This window comes from Polypterus senegalus, chromosome 1, assembly GCF_016835505.1.
Source record: "Polypterus senegalus isolate Bchr_013 chromosome 1, ASM1683550v1, whole genome shotgun sequence".
In the NCBI taxonomy this organism is placed as follows: domain Eukaryota; kingdom Metazoa; phylum Chordata; class Cladistia; order Polypteriformes; family Polypteridae; genus Polypterus; species Polypterus senegalus.
Genome location: NC_053154.1, coordinates 209465296 through 209485693, shown reverse-complemented (window position 1 = coordinate 209485693; position 20398 = coordinate 209465296). Strand labels below are relative to the sequence as shown.

Here is a 20398-nt window from a genome sequence, read left to right as displayed (position 1 = left end):
TTCCGCCATCAGTCCATTTTTTTACTCCCACGTGTTGTGATTTGAAATTTTGCATATGAGTTGATAAATATTTTGTACGTCTTTATTTGTAACTTAAGCAAAGCAATGTAATATTAGTGTTACATTAGTAAGAAGCATTCTTGTTTACAACCAAAGGACTCCTCCCCACCAGGACTAAGTCAGGAAAGTGAATTTTATGACAGAGTTGGGGGCATTACCTAAAATAAGTTTGGCTAATGTTTTTCTGAAGTCTCTCAGCCCCCATAGGAAAGCCAGGCTGCCTAACTGGCTAGCTTTACCTTAACATATGGTTTGGGGGGCAGGTGTGAAGGTGTTCTATCCTCCCATTGGTCTGAAGTATGGCTGTTTGGATCTGACTTGTATCAGAAGCCTTTAAGTAGCATGACGCCCTATTAGCCCTAGGGGTTGGACAGAAATCTATTCATTTGCTCACTCCCTCACTCTCTCTCTCTTACCAAACTGATGCATTAACTGAAAAGGACAACACAAAAGCTTGGCAGCCATATTGAGACAGGCATGCGGCCTGTTCCGAAGAAAGCTGACCACAAATGAACTAGAGACAGTTTTAAGTAACTAACAAGTCTGTGTGCCACCTGAAACTACACATCACCATTTGTGTTGTATGGTTGCCAATATTCAAATGTACTTTGCATATTGTTATTATTTATGAATATTATCAATAATACATTGTTTAAATTGTAACTTAACTCCTGCTTGTCTCTTACTATACCTAACTGAACAAACAAGTCGAGGGGTGGCCTACAGGGGAAATGATAAGAGTTGCATAGCTGTGATGTCTCATGGTGGTGATGTCAGTCTATACTGGTAAAGGATAATGGCAGTCAAAGGTTACAACATGGGTAGAAAAGCACAAGAGGCAACTAAGTCAACCCCAAATGCAGAAAGAGGGGCCACCAATGTTGGTTTGTGAACAGTTTATGCAGTAGCACATGTGCTCACATTTGGGCAGAAGTGGTTGTACTGGCACCGGTGGTATGTTACCTTTCAAATTGTGATGTTAATTATACAGCTGCATATGCTTTAACAGATAGTTTGGGACTGGGGTCTAATTAGCAGTTAGACAGAGAACAAGTACAGATTAAGAATTCACACAATAGACTTAAATTTCAGTGGGCTAGATTAGTGGAAGGTGTAGACTTGTCTCATTTTGAACCACCAGCTCTGATGACATATGAAGACTGCAGAAAGCTAAACAAACAATTGAAGCAAGCTGGAGCAGATACAAGTCATCAGGAGCGCATCCAAATTCTTCAGATTGTCTTTGAAATAAAGAAGATATGTAATGGACAAATGGTCACGCACAGCTTTTAACACTGGGAGAGCAAATACTGCAAATCAAAGCACAATTAATTCAACAGAGTCTTCAAACAATTAAGACTGTTCAATCATAAAGACAGAGACATTGTACAAAAGACTTATCGGGTTATGATGCCTTAACTAGAGACATTTTAAGTAACTAACAAGTCTGTGTGCCACCTGAAACTACACATCACTATTTATCAGGTTGTATGGTTGCCAATATTCAAATGTACTTTGCCTATTGTTATTATTTATGAATATTATCATTAATACATTGTTTAAATTGTAACTTAACTCCTGCTTGTCTTTTACTGCACCTAATTGTCTGAGGTTATAGATGTAGAAGGGAAGGTGGGGAGAAGTTATATACTATAATACCTTAAACAGTGGTAAGTCTGTGGGATTTGAGGCATTCTTACAAAGGCTACATATTAATAATACAAAAGGGGAAAGTAGAGTAATATATTACTCCACCAAGACAAAACACCATGTTATTCCAGTGTGTATGCTGGTGGACACAAGTTGATTAACTTGCAAAATAATTTTGTTTCTCTTTCATCATCTAAAAATCATGTGCTTAGTAAGGTATTTTTGAATGACTTGTTCAGTTTTAAGTTTATATCTTAAAGCAGAACACGTCAAGATTTAATTTATGCTGTTTAATGGTTATGCTGTCCAGTCTGTATGAGATTTGTATGTGCTCCCCATTGTGTACCCCTAGGTCACTAACCAATCATTTAATTGTTTAATCTTTTCAACAACTGGTCCACTTGGCAGTTACTTAACTTGGTTATTGTCAGGTCTGTGGTGTACAGACCAATGTAGTTAATAATATTATTCATTCTTTGCAATTATTTATTCAAAGACCTTTAAACAGTGAGTGGGGAGGCACTAATGTGTAATATCCACCGGAATGATGTGTCAGCATCCATCCACGGCAGCCATTTTTTGTACCGGCGCGTTCACCACACATTACCTATTATATGGTGAAGTGATGAGATAGAAATGGCCAGTTAGAGACAGGGGATGATTATGGGTCCAGAATGACTAGACCATGCAGGGCAATTTATCCTTAACATCAGGATATACCCTACACATTACAAATGATGGCCAGGGATCTTTAATGACCACAGAGAGTTTTATGATTTTAAGCCTTATCTTACATAACAGTGTCCCAGTCACTGCACTGAAGCATTGGGATCCACACTCTGACCACAGGATTAGCACCCCCTGCTGGCCACACCAACACCTCTTCCGGCAACAACCCAAGCTTTTTCTAGATATCTCCAATCCAAATTTAGCTTTGTGCCTGTACAGGGTGCGGTCTTGTTTCACACCCATTGCTTCTCTAAGCTTTGGACTGAGCAGTTGCATTAGAAAATAGATGCATAGCTGGCATCAGATACATACTGCTTGCCTAATTTCTGTTGCTAGTAAGACCAACGTTATTTTCAAAAGGTGTGACTTTGCATCTATGCTCCTAAATTTAGACCTTTCTAACCATTTCCTATGTGCTTTAAGTTCAAAGTATCACCAGTGTGTTTTGTTTCTACTTTTTATATGACATCTGCATTTGCAAACCCTCACACCATAAACAACAGGCGCAGAAGCAGGAGAAAATGAATTGGTAATATCTGCATATACTTTAATTCAAGTGTTTTATATACAAACACTCAATGTCATTTTCATATGCATCTCAAACTGCAATATTTCAATACTGAAGAAAACATTTTGAACTTTATTTAACTTTGTGCTTGAAGAAAATAACATGTTGACAGATGAGGAAGCAGATTGCTCTGGAAGAAGCGCAGAGCACTTGTCTCATGTTTTGGTGTATCCCCTTCTGGACATCTTTGCGTCCATTACCTGCTTCGTCTCATGTTTCGGAATTGGTTGTCATGCCCATGGGTGAAGGAGAAAATAATTGGTCACACTTTTATGAAATATAGGGGACACCGGTTTTTCAGTCGATGTAAGTTTTGATACCTTGCTTTAAAAGTCTTGCTGTGATTTATGTGTTGTAAAATTTCAAAATACAACTGTGCAGCGAGAATGTTTCTGTTCATCATCGGAAGTACTGTCCATTGATCATAATAATACTGAGGTCCACCATTCACACACAAAAAGTGTGTTTGTTAGCTCAGAATCAGAATGGCTGTCACTGTAAGTGTTTTCTTTGAGGACTTCATAGCTGGACTCCGTTCATCACTTAGTGTACATGTATAGACGGACACAGCAGGTCTCCCAGAGTTTGACATGTGAGACTTCTAAGTTTTTCAATTGTCACTGTGGCCAATAATCTCACTAACTATCTGTCAGATTGTTTAGCACCTAATTTTAATATGCATTTGCCAGGCTGATTTGAAATTTTGTGCCATGTTGTTTTCTTTCTCCAGGCTCCATGGCTCTACAAATAGAAATATTTAAACTGATGAACATGTGATAAATGTGTAGGTTTTCTTTCCACCTGATGATGATTCAGTATTCTGTTTGCAGCACTAATTTTGAACTTTTTAGTTCATTTGGTAGACATATTTTGTCCAGTGGCTGCTTTGCTGGAACTGTTAAGTATTGCATTTCAATGCATGAAGAAATCCCTGATCCGTGTGGCCTCTATCCAGTTAAGATAGGAAGATGTCTTCGTGAAAACACTTGGTTTGTTTTCCACAGTGCAGCCAATTGGACCAAAGCTCACCACTCCATGAACCTCCCAGCGTTCCTGAGCCAGCTGGCAGAGAAGTGGCCCTCCAGAATCCCCCTGGAAAATAAAAACCTGCTGTTAGAGAACCACAGGTTAGAGTTAACATGCAGAACTCTGATTGGATTGGCTTGGTTGTTTCACTTGTTAAGTCTGTAAGTGCCCATCTAAACTATCCTGTTCATTACAGACCTCACTTAATCCATTTCTTATTTATAGGGGTCTGTGCTTCGTCATCGGTTGCAAGAATGAGCCTAGCGCTAGATTGTGTGCCAGTTCTTGGGTGGTTGTATTAAAGGTTTTGTACTACTTCTTCAGTTCATGGTCATGGGAAGCTTGAGCCTAGTCTGGCAGCACTGGGCTCAAAGCAAAAAATCAACCATGGAAGCAGTATGTTTGAGACATGGAAGGAAATAACACTGGGAGAACCTCAAACTATGTACAGATTTCAGTGCAAGTCTCTGTAGCCATAAGAAAGAAGCATTACCCATTACCCACCAAACTGCACTTTCATCAAAACTCAAGCATGGACATCAAGATCTTCATCTAAAATCATACAGATCACTGTTTCCAGCCTTAAGTGAAGAAGTTGATTTCTATCAGAGAACTTGAGTTTTACTTTTTATGGCTTCCCTCTGAATACAGATACTCAGATAATCTTTGTGTTTTCAAGTATAACTAACATCAGGACCTAAATCATGTATACAGACAGCACCTTTGAAGGCTACAAGTGATGTGAGTCAGCAGTTTCAACTGTTACGCCACTGTGACTCACATGCAGACTTAGCACTTGTAAGCCCACACTGTTCAAACTTCATGTACTTTTCTCTGTGAAAATGATCTTCAGTAATGATCTGCCCCATTGCTCTGTATACCTGGCATGCTGCAGGAGGTCCTTCAGTGTCCTGGAATCCTGCACAGATCATGGAGTCTCGCACACGACCTCCCCAAAACTTTTTCTGTCGACATGTATTGAAGTCGATGATGGGTAGCCGGGCCTGGTTGAGAGTTTCCGCAAGAGACACATTCTCTTTCCCTCCTGCAAATGATACCATATGCATTTACCACCAGGCCAGTATTGGCATTTATAAAAACGGATTTTTAATTCATGTCTAACTAATGCCCAATTCTCCACTGCATATATCTGTCCTACTTCCTAACCCACTTATCCAGGGCAGGGCCTCAGGGCAGCTGGAGCTTATCCCAAAAATCATTGGACAGGCACAAGTACATCACAGGGCAAACAAACACTAGGACCAATTTAGCAACATCAGTTCACCTTACCTGCATATCTTTGGACTGTGGGAGGAAACGGCGTACAGTAGATATGGGGAGAACATGCAAATTCTGCACAAGGAGCACCCGGGGTGCTACTCCCAGTCTCCTTTTTGTCTATCACTGTGCAATCATGCCACCCTTCATTGAACACATCCATTACCATTTTTTCACAAGTTAAATACTCTGTAGCCATCACTTGTATGGGACTGACTCAGTATTAACAAAGCATTCTCAAATCTGTCATAATCCAGTATGAGAGTGAGGTGGCTATCTTGGCAGAGCTGTGGGTAACCGACACAATGGTTCCTTATTTTCTCTGTTCATTTTTTGAATGTTTATCAAAACCAACCACATTTTAAACCCACTTAATTCAATTTCTGGTAGTACTGACTACAAGGTGGGAACCTTGGGCAAGGCGTATGCATCCATACTGCACCATGTGGGACTAATTTATAGATTCCCTGGAGAGAATAAGTAAACTCTATATAGTTAGTGACCAAGTTAGGATTTTGACCCAATCTTTTAGAGCTGTGAAACTACAGGGTTAACTCCTGCACCACCCTACTCCATTTCAAATTTTAGAAATCATTTTTACAAAATATAATTCTAAGTAATTCTTATTAATGTCTTATTGGTTAGTTGTTGCTTATCTTTCTGGTTTCATCTTTTCTTTTATTCAAAGCGGTGCAACATAGTGGTTACTGATAAGGATCTAAACCACTATGCTGCCAGTTATATCCATCACCTCTGACTCACTGTGTGACTCTGAGCAAGTCACTTTACCTCTCCATGTTTCAACTGTAAATTGTTCTGTGTATAAAGAGATAGGCAAATAAATGGCAAAAAACGGTGAACGAAGAAGGCATCAGGAGTATTGTGTGACTGAAGGATTAAGGCAAAGGTTAAAGACAAGGTTTTTAAGACAGTGGGACGACCAGCCATGATCCATGAAGCTGAGACATGGACAGTAAAGGGAGCACAGGAGAAGTTAGATGTGGCAGAAATGAGAATATTGAGTGAAATGAGATAATCAGAGGTACAACAAAAGTCACAGAGATATCTAAGACAGTACAGGAAAGCAGGTTGAAGTGGTATGGACATGTGATGAGGAGAGACAGTTAATATAAAGGCAAAAGGGTGATGAGAATGGAAGTACAAGAAAACAAAAAATGAGGGAAATGGATGGATAAAGTAAAAGAAGATCTGAAGGAAAAAGACTTGACTGGTGATAAGGTGCAGGACCGAGAATATTGATCAAGCATATCAGCCTCACATAGATGTGAGAAAAGATGATGATGATGATGATGAAGAAGAACAAGAAAGTGAGCTCTGAAACAAAGCAGGGGCTAAAGACAAATAAAAAATGGTCTTCAAAGCCCAATAGAGATGCAAAAAACTTCAAAGTAAAAAAAACGTGAAAAAGATCTAAATAGATTTGAAATAACCTCAGCAAGAAGTTTGTTTCTAGAAATATTCATAATCTTCAACAAGAAGGAGAGGGCACAGTCATGTACTATACTGGTGGTACTATGACATTATACAGCACCACTTTCTGTAGTCAGAAGATAGCAATGGAGTACCATTGCCAACAACAGTGAGCCACAAAATGGTGGCACGAATAGTCAGAAATGATAAACAAATGGCAGTGAAAATTTCAACAGAATAATAGAATACAATCCCAATTCACTATACGACTCTTCAATTCGACCTGGTGGAGTAAATGCTAACATTATTCAAAGTTATTGTCTGTTGTTACATGCATTTTTATTACTCTTTAATTTAATATTGTTTTTTGTATCAGTATACTGCTGCTGGATTATGTGAATTTCCCCTTGGGATTAATAAAGTATCTATCTATCTATCTATCTATCTATCTATCTATCTATCTATCTATCTATCTATCTATCTATCTATCTATCTATCTATCTATCTATCTATCACAGCAAAATATATGTAAAATCTTTTCTGGATCTGTTCTTGTAATTTGCCTTAGGACAGTGTTTAGCACTCTATTAAATAATGTTTGTTTATTTTTTCCCACTTGGTTCACCCTCCGGTCTTTTAACTTTTGCCCACATCTTGTAAGTTTCAAATTCTCCTGCAACAGCAAAGTCAGGCTAACCTTGGCACTAATCACCACTTTATCCTTATTACCTCTTGTGTCGCCCCAGCCGGTCACCCAACAGGAGTGCCCAGACTTTAGAATGCTACCCCTGTGTGGTAGACAGGCATAGCGGATAAAATTGCTTGCTATAATTTCACTGGATGCCTTCACTAGAGCAATGTCATAGTCCAGCTTGTCGTGAGCTGGGTAGCGAAATCGTTCATGTTGGTAGATGCGCCGCACTCCAACTGTGCGCTCGGCTGCCTCGGTGTCCCGGAGGCGATGCTTTCCTAGAACAATGCGCCAGCTGGATGGCTCTTCTGCTTTGCCCCTTGATATAGAAAACACAGAATTAGTCTCCAAAGAATTACATACAGAACAGTTACATTGCTCAAATGGTTTGGAAATGGATATTTTCTGTAACTAGCATACTGACCAGGTTTAAATTCTCCCTAGTTTTTTAAACAGATGCTAATGTATTTCCTGTATGTGACAACAGATCTTAAGTGATCCTTCCAACCATTCATTTTCTAACCTGGTTATCTAGTTTTGGGGAAACTGCAGTAAAAACTTGGTGTACTGGCTACTTTATTTATGTAATTAACCCCAAATTCTCTCCTATGTCTTACAGTAATGCCTACATTGTCACTCACATGCACCTTTACAAGGCCAGCTCTTACTTCTGGAAACAATGAGCAGCAGTCATCACCCAGTTCTTGTGGATCAAAGTGCCTCCACACACATGCACATAGTTTTTACTGCCCCTGGGTCGAACCTACAAGAGAATTGGGAGGCTTGAGAGGTCTGTCAGAAAGAGAACTGATTTACTACTTCCATTTCTGTACACTTTCCTCCAGAGTCATCTCCAGAACTTTGGACTTGTTACCTGTAGTGAAACTTGCCATGGCCATGAATGCGGCCTTGCTTCGTTACCTGAGACGATCCGTTCAGCTGTGTTTGGCATGTAGTATGAAATCCCACAGTCTCGTGGCCAGTCTGTAAACAGAGACAGCATTAAAGTCTTGTTGAGTAACAACAAAGCAGGATGAAATCATTGGGAAAATACCCAAATATTTGATGGCCCTGGGTATTTTCAGTTTTATTTACAAGGCATCTCCATCAGCATACTGCTTTTTGGTGACATCCACATTGTGGACATCAGACCCAATGACTGAACTTTCATGTTAGATTTTCGAATCAAAATGATTACTCATCCCCTACACCTTTAGGTGAATGTTTATGATGATTTTTGTTTCATTTTAATGTTATAACCTTGACTGAATCAGTCAATGGTTTCCAATTTTCCCTAAGTTAATCTGTCTGAATTTCAAAGCTGGGGTCAGCCCTGCTCTAAAGTCAGCTAGGCTCACTTTGAATACAGCTGACTATAGCTACATATAAGGCTCGCCCTGACATTCTGTAGCTGTTTCAGCTGTTAGACAATGTGAGGCTCCTTCTTCCCATGTCCTGCCGTTCTGTTTTTTTGTATGGACAGATACTTCTTCTTAAACCTTACCTAGCTGTAACACCTTGTTTTGCTGGCGTCGCCTTGGTGTGAAGGTGTGTGCAACACCCAGACAGAGAGGAAGCAGCAGTAGTATCCTGGCATTCATTTTTGGAGTAGCTGTCAGACCCAGCAGCCTGCTATTTATATTGTGGGTAGGTCTGAGTGAAGCACAGCTGTGACCGAAGCCTGTCTTTGTTCTAAAAAATACACAATGTGACCAAACCAGCACCGATACCTCTGGATGTTTCTGTGCTTGTAGCAGGGAGATGAAGCATTTAAGGGAGACAGGTCAGCAGTTTCATCAGGTGCACACAAATACACTAGCATGCCTTTCTTCCTGCTCATCATGTCATTCTTTATTTGCTTACTGAATAGGCATTCTCTCACACTGCGAGCCCACTACCTGTGTCCACTCATTGTCATCCCTCTGCTCCCTTTCTTCTATCACTGGCCTTATGGGATCATTAGTCTGTGTGTCTGCTTATTACAATGATTAATGGTAACAGAGAAAAAAGTTGAAGAATATGGTTTTGAAACAAATTACTTACAAAGTGCTTAGCAGTCCAGCCTCACATATCTACATGCCTGGAGGATCCTGGTCCCATCTATGTGCATCATCTCCATGCCTGCTTGAATTTTCCTCCAATGTACCAAAGATATGCAAATTTAATTGGTGGTTCTGTATTACTCCAGTATGAGTGAGCTACATTCCATCCCTTGTGACACTGAATTGGATTAACAGAATTTGAGAGTAGCTACAGTAAATGGATGGACAAATTACAAAATTATAAAATGAGCAATGTATAGCTTTAGTGCTATCTGTGTCATCAGGTCACTCAGTGTGTAGAGGCATTGTCCCAGTTATTCATATTGCCACATCATAATAATATCCAGTCCTTTGCATCAGCATCACCTCTGTGTCCTAAATGCTGTCGGTCATTATTCTCATTATTAGGCTACCTCTTTAGAGTTTAAATCGAGACATCACAATGACTCTGTGATCAGTTCAGCAATATCTGTCTCAGTCGTTCCCTTTCTAAGAATGCTTAGCACACTTTGGGTTACCACCTGTTGTAGAGAGAATAACATCCAATAGAAGACCTGCTTATGCCCTCCGATTCCTTCTTCTTCTTCTTCTTCTTTCTCTTCATCTTTTCCCACTTCTATTTGCAGTCAATGTGCTTGATCAACCTTCTCATACAGCTCGGTCCGGCAGCTCCTTGCTAGTCAAGCCTTTTTTCTTCAGATCTTCTTTTACTTTATTCATCTGCTTTCACTTTGGCCTCTACTTCCATTCCCATCACTCTTTTGCCCACAAATTCATTGTCTCTCCACCTCACATGTCCATACCACTTCAATCAACTTTCCTGTACTTTCTTGGATATTTGTCCCACTTATTCTGTGACTCTGATCGTGTCATTTCTTATTCTGTCTTTTTTAGTAATTCCACACATTCATCTCAAAAGTCTCATTTCTGCCATATCTAACTTTTTCTCCTGCACTCCCAAACATCATTGCTAGTCTTACCATTGTCTATAAAACCTTACTTCTAATCTTTGCCTTAATTCTTAGATCACACAATACTCCTGATATCTCATTTTAATTATTCCATCCACACTGCACACTAGAGGTTATCTCTGCATCTAGTTTTTCATCTTGGGCTACCACTGACCCTATAAATGTCTAAATTTATCCTCTATTTTCAGTAGTTTCCCCTGAAAGCTAACCTCTGAAACCTGATCATCATTAAACCTCATACATTCTGTCTTCTTTTTTATCTTTAAATCTCTATCTTCCAAATACCTTCTTCATTCTTCCAACCTCCTCTCCACTTCCTTTTTCTGGTGCTACACAACACAATGAAATTTTCTATATTGACACAACAGATCTGTGTGTGTTCACCCATCGCTATTATGAACATTCTCTGCAACCACTCATTAAAAAAACATCTATCCACTTTACCAGTCATTTTCTGCTGAACAGTTTAAAATTGTGGTAAAAATGCATGCTAAATGGTGTCACATGAATGGTGAAAAAGCAACAGAACTACTTGCGCATGTTGTGTATTTTGATATATCAAATAAAATAATTGCTTATTTCATAAATTTAGATGATTTTATTTAGTACCAATTGTGAAAATAATTTTCAATCCTTTCAAAGGTGTCCATCATAGAATGTCCTTTGGAACTTTGCAATGTCTTTAGATTCATTCTTCAATACAAGAATGTAATTTAGTATAATGCATAATACAGCAAAATTGGTAAGCGAGACAGTTAGAAGGGTGCTTGGTGTGACATCTGGATAGAGGAAGGGGGGGCAAAGAAATCTGCTGGTGAAATGGGGAAGTACAGGAGAGTATATAAAGGAAGAGGCTGGCAAGAAGAAGTGGGATAGTCAGAGAGATGCCGAAAGTAGACAGGAGTACAAGGAGATAAGGAGTAAGGTGAAGAGAGAGGTGGTGAAGGCTAAAAAAAGTCATGTGATGAGTTGTATGAGAGGTAGGACACTAAGGAGGGAGAAAAGGACCTGTACCGATTGGCTAGACAGAGGGACCGATCTGGGAAAGATGTGCAGCAGGTTAGGGTGTTTAAGGATAATGATCAAAACTGAAGAAGAATTGAAGAAGACAAGTGAAGAAGGTTTTGTTGAGCTGATGGGGAGTGTACTTTGGGGGTTTAATGAATGAATGAAGAGAATGAGAGAGAAGATTAAATGATGTGAAGTGCAATGGACTAGCAAGGAGAAAGAAAGAACTTTGAAGAGGATAAAAAATTGTAGGTCTGTTGGTCCAGGTGCCAAGCTTGTGGAAACATGGAGGTGTTTAGGAGAGATGGCAGTGGACTTTTTAAGCAGATTGTTTAATGCAATCTCGGAAAGTGAGAGGATGCCTGAGGATTGGAGAAGTGTACTTGAACCAATTTTGAAGAATAAAGGTGATGTGCAGAACTGTTGTGACCACAGAGGGATACAATTAATCAGCTGAAGTTATGGAAAGAGTACTGGAATCTAGGTTAAGAAGGAAGGTAATGATTAACAAACAACAGCATGGTTTCATGCCGGGAAAGAGCACTACAGATGCTATATTTGCTTTGAGTGTGTTGATAGAGAAGTATATAGAAGGCCAAAAGGAGTCGCATTGTATCTCTGTGTATCTCCTCCTTGAGAGGAGTTGTGGTATTGTATGACAAAGTCAGGAGTGGCAGAGAAGTATGTAAACGTTGTATAGGATATGTACTAGGGATTTGGGACAATGGTGAGCACTGTGTTGGGAATGATGGATGCGTTTAATGTGGAGGTAGGATTACATCAGGGATCGGCTCTGAGCTCTTTCTTGTTTGCAATGGTGATGGACAGGTTGACTGAGTAGATTAGATAGGGGTCCCCGTGGACTATGATGTATGTCGATGACATTGTGGCAGAATTAAAGATGTATAGATTTGCATTAGGTGTGATCAGGATGGAGTGGATAAGGAACAAGTACATTAGAGGGTCAGCTCAGGTTGGAATGTTTGGAGACAAAGCCAGAGAGGTGAGATTGTGTTGGTTTGAACATGTGCAAAGGAGAGATGCTAGTTATTGGAAAAAGAATGCTAGGGATGGATCTGCCAGACAAGAGGAAAAGAGGAAAGATTAAGAGCAGGTTTATGGTTGTGGTGAGAGAAGACATGCAGGTGGTGGGTGTAAAAGAGCAAGATGCAGAGGTCTGGAAAATATAGAAACAGATCATACACTGTGGTGACTCCTAAGCTCTCCATGTTAGCAGTGGTTTGAATCCCACACTACAAAGGCATGTTACTTGGCAGCTCTAAATTGATCCTGCATGCAACTGAGTGTATGTATGTCTCTGCAAGTGTTCCCTTTGATGAACGGCCTATCTGTCCGGGGTTATTGCCTGGCTTGGCCCCTAATGATCCTCATCTGTAATAATTTGGTTTAAGTCAGGAACCACCGAAGAACACTGATGAAAAGATAAGAAGAATGTGCAAACTTGAGAATATCAGACTCTGGTGCCCTGAAGTCAGCTGTTCTACCTACATTCACAATATACTTATTTTAAATTACAAACGGAAATAGATTACTAGATTATCAACAATGAAACGCTTACTAGTTTTTCTTGTTAAAGAATAACTGATGGCCAAAAAGCAGTTCACTAATGGTTAGCTCTTTGATGTCAGTGGTGGTTTCTGTCTGTTTAGGTCCTTGTTTCCTATAAAAGAAATATAAATGTGAATACAAAACTACAAAAGTTTTTTTATTCAATTTAGGGTCACCAGGGTATGAGCCTATTCTGTCAACATCAGTGCAGAGCAGAAATCAGTCCTAGACAAGATGCCTACATGACATTATACTGTATATAATGGGAAAATGACATCATCCGTTCATTAAGTTTGTAACCCTTATTATTTTGCTGTTTAAAGTTCGATATGTTTGTAATGCTGTTCCAGTATATTTATATATTGCGACCAGTAGGGGGCACCCCAGAACCCCAAGTTCTAGACACAAGTACACAGACACAGTCAATGATTCAAATAAAATGTATTTTTATTATACAAAAGTGCCTTTTGCAATGTTGCTCCTCCAAACACCAGATATCACAAGCACAATTCCAAAACATTAACCCAATTATCTCCCTCCAAACTCCAGCAGTGAATCGTTGTCCTCTACCTCCTGACTCTGACTCTTCAAGTGAGGTGAGATGCCTCCTTTTATGTTGGACACGGGAGTACTTCAGGTGACACAGCATTGCTTGATGGAAGCACTTTCTGGCCACACAGAAGTTGCCCACAACAGGGAAGTCCTCACCTGTCAGTACCCCATGGTGACATGGTAACACCGACAGGGCTTCCCTTTCACACTACAAATCTCAGGCAACCCTTTGGGTGTCTAAACTGGGAGCACTGCCAACTCTCGTTCTGGGGGACGAACTGTTCCTAGAATCCAGTTGTCCCTTGCCCATCTATTAATTGTTCCTCCCTACTTGAATAGAAACGTAGCATCTTCCTGGCCAAGTTGCCCCTCCATTCTTGCACTGCTTCCATTGTGACCTCCTGGCCATGTAGGTCCTTGAATCTAGTCCGGACCCTCTGCTGCACTTAAAATACTGTTTAAATGTATAAACTATTCACATATAAAACATACACTGAACCAAACCATTATCTCAGCCACATTCTTCAAGAAGCTGCTGTTGCCATCAATGATTGTCTCAAGGTTGCAGGCTCATGTGTTTAGAATATCATCATGTTACTTTACACTTGCATTATGGTGGGGTGCACAGAGCTTACTAGCTTTGTTATAAGTTGGCCTACTCTTGTACACCCTAATCTTAATACACTCACTCATAATGACACACACACATCCCCTTAAGCACTGAATATGAGTGATGCCTGTGCAGTCTATCACTCCTCAGTGCTCCAGACAAGAATTCACTAACGGATGGGGGTCCCCTAGACGCAGGAGGCTATACACCTTACCGTAGCTATTGCCACTTATCAATGGTGTGTTACTCCTTCTTGTACTGCTTACTAATGAGTGTACTATCTCAGCCACTGACCCTGAGGGAATGAAATTTTAGTCTGCTCATATTATGCCCTATGTTTATTTTATTACTTCAATCATAGAAGAAGGACAGACAAAGTCCTGAAATTTAAAGCAAAGCAATGTTGATTAAATGACAATATTAACAATAAAAAATATTCATTAAATAAATGGTAATGACTAACAGCAAAGCCTGAATGTAAAACCTAAAAATATATATTCCAGAATCAGAAAGCTTAAACAATACTTTGTATAAAGATATGGAAGCTGAAGAATAATATCAAAGGAAACTTCTGTACAAGGAAGAGAACAAAGGTGAGGGTGCTTGTTTTCCTGGCGGCTTGCCTTGACTTAGCAGTCAGGTTCATACATGGATAGTGTCTCTCTTGTCCAAATTAATGGGGTCACTGTTTCTTTAAACCTTGAGTGGTCCGTCTTTTTTCTTAGTATCTCCTAAGGGATTCCAGAGACTCTTTTATGTTCCAGACAGATAACAAGCTAACTGCTCTTATGATTGACTGTTTGTTTTAGAAGTTTTCATCATAAAAGTATTCACTAAAACACTTTATCTTGTCAATACATTCAATACAATACAATCTATATATATAATTCACTAAGGCAAGACAACCATGGAAAGCACGCCGGAAGAGACGTGGATTCACTAAGCTGCCGACAAGCGAGACACCTATGGCGCACGCAGGAAAGAGCCACGCCCACCAACTCCAAGACCATTGGTTACGACGACAACTCGCAGGGCCACGCCCACCAACTCGGACGCAACGACACAGAAAAAATGGCGTCATTTATATTCGTCTGTCGTAGAGGCCACATGCAGTGCAGGTCAGGTTAATGTCATGTGCATTGACTGTTCATAGAGGCATGTTTCTCACGGAGGTGAATCGCCATATGCAGCGTGTGAAACGGTTTGCGAGGGTTATCCCATGGGATCCTTAAAACAATCCTTTACAACTGAGGTTGAAGCACAATGAAGTAAGCAGTCTTTAAAAACCAACTTTTCGGTTATGATGCATGACCGCGTGCACCATAGCAAACTGTTTTACACGCTACATACAGCTATTCGCATCCGCGACAAACATGCGTCTTCTTCGATGATCCTGCAGGAACACGGAAGACGTTTTCCTGCCCACCAACGCTCCTTTTTCACCGGCCGGCGTCTACCCTCGCTCTCTAGGCATTCACACTGCCTGCCCATTTGCCCGGACGCAAAAACTCCGGGCACCCAGTTAGTCCCTTTCGTCTGCGGTAAGAGTCCACATGCACGTCTGAGCCACGCGGCGTTTGTTATGCCACGGGTTCACTATTGTGTTGTATTTTGCTCTCTCCAGAGTTCCATCTTTTCATTCACTTACTGTTGTATTCTCACACCAATCCGTTTTAGACATCCATGTCTTTCCAGAAGTATTTAGCATTCAATAAATAATTATGCATGAGATTGACCGTGTGTCTACCCAGCGCAAACAGGCATGGGTAAGCTGTTGAACCCCATTCGGGCTGCAAGCCGTGGAATTCCCACTAAATGTGACTCATATGCTCCCACTCATTACGTCCCTACCCTTTGTGCACACCCCTCTCCTACCGTGGTCGGGTATCTTGGTGGATTATATATAGAAAAGCAGCCAAAACCGAGGGGTATCCCATGGGGTCCTTAAAACATTCCTTTACAACTGAGGTTAAACCACAATGAAGTAGGCAGTCTTTAAAAACCGAGTTTTCGTTACGACGCATGACCGTGTGCACCCTAGCAAACTGTTTTACACGCTACATACAGCAATTCGCATCCGCAACAAACATGCGTCTTCTTAGATGCTCCTGCACTTTGTTCACACCCCCCTCCCACCTCGCTACTACCGTGATCTGGTGTCTTGGTGGATTATATATACAAAGGCAGCCAAAACCGTACAGAGCAATTAAACGTCTAGAGTTCCATCTTTTCATTCACTTTCTGTTGTATCCTCAAACCCTCCCTTTTTAGACAACTGTGTCTTTCCAGAAGTGTTCAACCATCAATAAATAATTATGCGGCGTTTGTTATGCCGCGGGTTCACTATTGTGTTGTATTTTGCTCTCTCCAGAGTTCCATCTTTTCATTCGCTTACTGTTGTATTCTCACACCAACCCATTTTAGACAACCGTGTCTTTCCAGAAGTGTTTAGCATTCAATAAATAGTTATGCATGACATTGAGCGTGTGTGGCCGAAAACTCGGACCAGACAGCAGGTGCGGTTATAAAGCAGCTTTATTTTCAGAATCACCGTGAGAAGAGTTTCAGAAAAGCAGACAATCAAATAAATGTACATGACAGCGTCAGGGCTCTTCTGAACCCCGTTTGTTGGGTGGGGTCCAGTTTTATACCCCTAGAATGTGTGATTTAATATCATTATAAAATGTAACAGTCAACACATTTATTATACACAAACCTTTATCCCTTTTAACGCCCCTTGTACAACTTGATTTCTTGGCCCCTTTTGTTATGGCGTTCAGATGTTAGCTAAGGGACAACGTCATAAGGCAGACTCATGTGTGGAATGCTCAGACCTTGAGTCCTTTGCACAAATATTTTTCTGTTTGCTAAAACAAAGCATGCTTTTACAAGGTTTAGTAAAGCCTACTTCTCAGACATGAATTAGTACAAGGGAACGAAGTGAACATTTGTCTTCCCCACGTGTGTCAACCTGGCGTGGGTAAGCCGCTGAACCCCATTCGGACTGCAAACTAAGTCCCACTAAGTGCGACTCCTACGCTCCTACTGGTTGCGTCCCAACCCTTTGTACACACCCCTCCCACCTTGCTAATACCGTGGTCGGGTGTCTTGGTGGATTATATATAGAAAAGCAGCCAGATCCGCACTGAGCAATGAAAAGTCTACGTCACTCACAGGTACATCTGGACTATATAAAGACGGCGACTTGATGAGTTGGAGGTGGACACATGACCGGGCAGTGCATACTGAACGAGAAATCAGCAGACTAGCATGACGGACGGAGCTGAATGGACGTCATTCTCCTTTCCTCCCGTTCCACACTCCGCGCCGTGCACCCCCATCCCTCCGTCTGGCAGGAGAAGGCACGAGGACGGTGTGCTAGTTTTCAGTCACTTCAGACGATTGTGTGTTAGTTTGTTCCGTGCATTGTTACAATGTTGCTTTTCTTGCTGATTTATTACATTATCGATTTTTCAAATGTTAATTTTCTCCCTGTGCTTAAAAATCATTAAAAAACCGGCCTGATTATGCAGCGTATGGTACGCCGCGGGTTGGCTAGTACAACTTATTTTTGTATAGCCCAAAATTGCACAAGGAGTGCTGCAATGAGCCTTTCAACAGCCCCCCCACCCATAACTCTCTAAGAAGATACAGAAAAACTCCCAAAAAACCCTTTAAGGAAAAAAAATCAAAGAAACCTTGGGAAAGGCAATTCAAACAGAGACCCCTTTCCAGGTAGCTTAGGCGTGCAATGGGTGTCAAAAAAAGGGGGAAAAGGGGTAAATACAATTCAATACACAGAACAGAACACGATTGTGTTTACCTGTTGTGGTCTATAGCCAGCTTGTCATCCTGGCCAATAACCCCAGGCCGCCAGATGGAGCCCTCCCTGCAGCATGGAGGTGCCCCGAAGACCAGCAGGGAATCATGGACAATGGAGTTTTCATCCACAGCCCTGCTGGATACCACAGGGGCTGCTAGAAGGAGCTGCAGGGAGGAGCAAAGAGTCATATGTGCCCTATAACCCGGAAGTTATAAATAGGAAGGAATATCTTTTACCTAAATATTGCATCTGTTATGAGAAGTATAGATGTTCTAGACATAAGCCTCTTCATTGACTCACCCAGATGAAGAGCTCTTTTTTATTATAATCCACTGAATCACACAGCTCTTTCCATCCCACACACATTAAAACCTTTCTTTCACTTTTATGGCTCCTCCGACTCTGTTGCCTCTGTAGCAGAGGAATTGACTCCTAAAATGAGACACTTGGAATGTGAAGGGTATTCTATTGCCGCTCTGTTCTTTTCTTATTGTTAATACATTTAAGGCAGAAGCAAACCCAGCAACATTCACCCGACCAGGAGGCCCACCAATTAAAACTGTGTCCCACTCACCTTTGCCTTCCACTCCAACATTCCATCTATTAAGCATCAATTAACCACATACATTTATATAAAACATCAGATCAAATGTGCATGGATAAGTTTAAAATAAGTGCACATTTATTTCACACTGAAAAGAACAAAAAAAGTCTGACATGTTTTATTTCTTTTGAAATAAATCTTTTACTCCAATTACCTTTGACATTTTTTTTACTTTTGAAGGCTGTACTCTGACTCCAGTTAATATGAACATTTGCAAAGGTGCCTTCAACAAGAGTAGCTCAATAAAATAAAGGTTAACTTTGTGTTGAGCCTTACATTTGTGCTTCACTTGCATGAATAGCAAATATCAGGCCACACTGACTATTCTATTTTAAGGCTTTTAATTGGATGATATTAACAGAAGCAGCTTATACTCAAAACAAACTGAATTTAGTATGACCCTGGTGAAATGAGTCTCTTCCTCCACATGCTGCTGCTAACAGTTTCAGAAAATAAAATGTAATTTTCTATTGTCTCTTCGTTGTTAGTCTTGTGGAGATAGTTGGGCTGTCAGACCAGTTAATAAGTGAGAAGTTTTACATTTTTGTGATAGTTTTTCTCCAAAAAAAAAACATTTTCCTTTATTGCAAGATTATTATTTAATTAGTCAATGGTGTCTTGGATTGTTGTAACTGTTGCAACCTTCATAAAGGGCTAATTTTGAGGGGATGCGATGGTAGGATTAAATGAATTTAATGGATTCATAGTTACTTCCATTCAGACAATGAACTCAACGCGTTGAGGCTGATTACGCGCTAACTGCTACCTGACTACAGAGCACAGTGACGTCATCAGCATTGCAGAGCGCGATGTGCGTGCAGCACTGAAGCGAGTAAACATCAGGAAGACGGCAGGGCCAGACGGCATCTCTGGACGCCTGCTGCGTTGCTGTGCTGACCAACTAGCTGGAGTACTCGCCGCCATCTTCAGTGAGTCTCTAGTGCAGTCTGTGGTTCCTATGTGCTTCAAAAGATCCACAATCGTCCCTGTTCAAAAGAACAATAAGCCCACGTGCCTGATTGACTACCAACCTGTTGCACTGACATCAGTAGTCATGAAGGTGTTCGAGAGGCTACTGAAAGACATCATCTCATCCTCCATCCCAAGCACCATTGACCCACTCCAGTTTGCCTACTGTCCTAACAGATCGACAAAGGATGCTTTTCCCCACATGCTGCACACCAGCCTCAGCCATGTAGACAAGAAACAGGGGAACTATGTAAGATTGTTGTTTATTGACTATAGTTCAGCATTCAATACAATAATACCCTGTAGGCTCTTTGTGAAACTGAGGGACTTAGGACTCAACAACTGCTTGTGTACGTGGGTGCTGGACTTCCCCACTGACAGAACACAGGCTGTGAGGGTTGGTAATTGTGTTTCCAACACCATCACTATCAACACAGGAGCTCCTCAAGGGTGTGTTCTTACCCCCCTGCTGTACTCCCTCTACACCCATGACTGCACTGCCAAGTATTCCTCCAACGCTATCGTGAAGTTTGCAGATGACACGGTGGTAATGAGCTTCATTGCGAACAATGATGAGACGGCCTACATGGATGAAGTTGCAAACCTGACATTGTAGTGTCAGGAAAACTGCCTCCAGCTCAACGTCAGCAAAACCAAGGAGCTGGTGGTGGACTTCAGCAGGAGACAGCAGCAAGATTCATTATTATCATCATTAATGGGACTCAAGTGGAAAGGGCGAACAGTTTTAAACACCTGGGTGTTCACATCTCTGAGGACCTGACATGGTCTGAACACATTCAAGTTCAGACCAAAAGGG

The 20398-nt window shown here is 41.0% G+C and overlaps 1 protein-coding gene across 1 annotated transcript; it reads right to left on the bottom strand.

Moving 5' to 3' along the window:
* Nucleotides 1-3640: 3640 nt before the first annotated feature.
* Nucleotides 3641-9034, bottom strand: zgc:112285 (uncharacterized protein LOC561476 homolog). Its single transcript, XM_039773141.1, has 6 exons — nucleotides 8938-9034; nucleotides 8308-8417; nucleotides 8102-8196; nucleotides 7472-7752; nucleotides 4915-5078; nucleotides 3641-4099 (listed from the first exon to the last, which is right to left on the bottom strand). Exons 1-6 carry the CDS (start codon nucleotides 9032-9034, stop codon nucleotides 3920-3922), a joined length of 927 nt encoding a protein of 308 aa, XP_039629075.1. The 3' UTR covers nucleotides 3641-3919.
* Between the last annotated feature and the right edge of the window lie 11364 nt (nucleotides 9035-20398).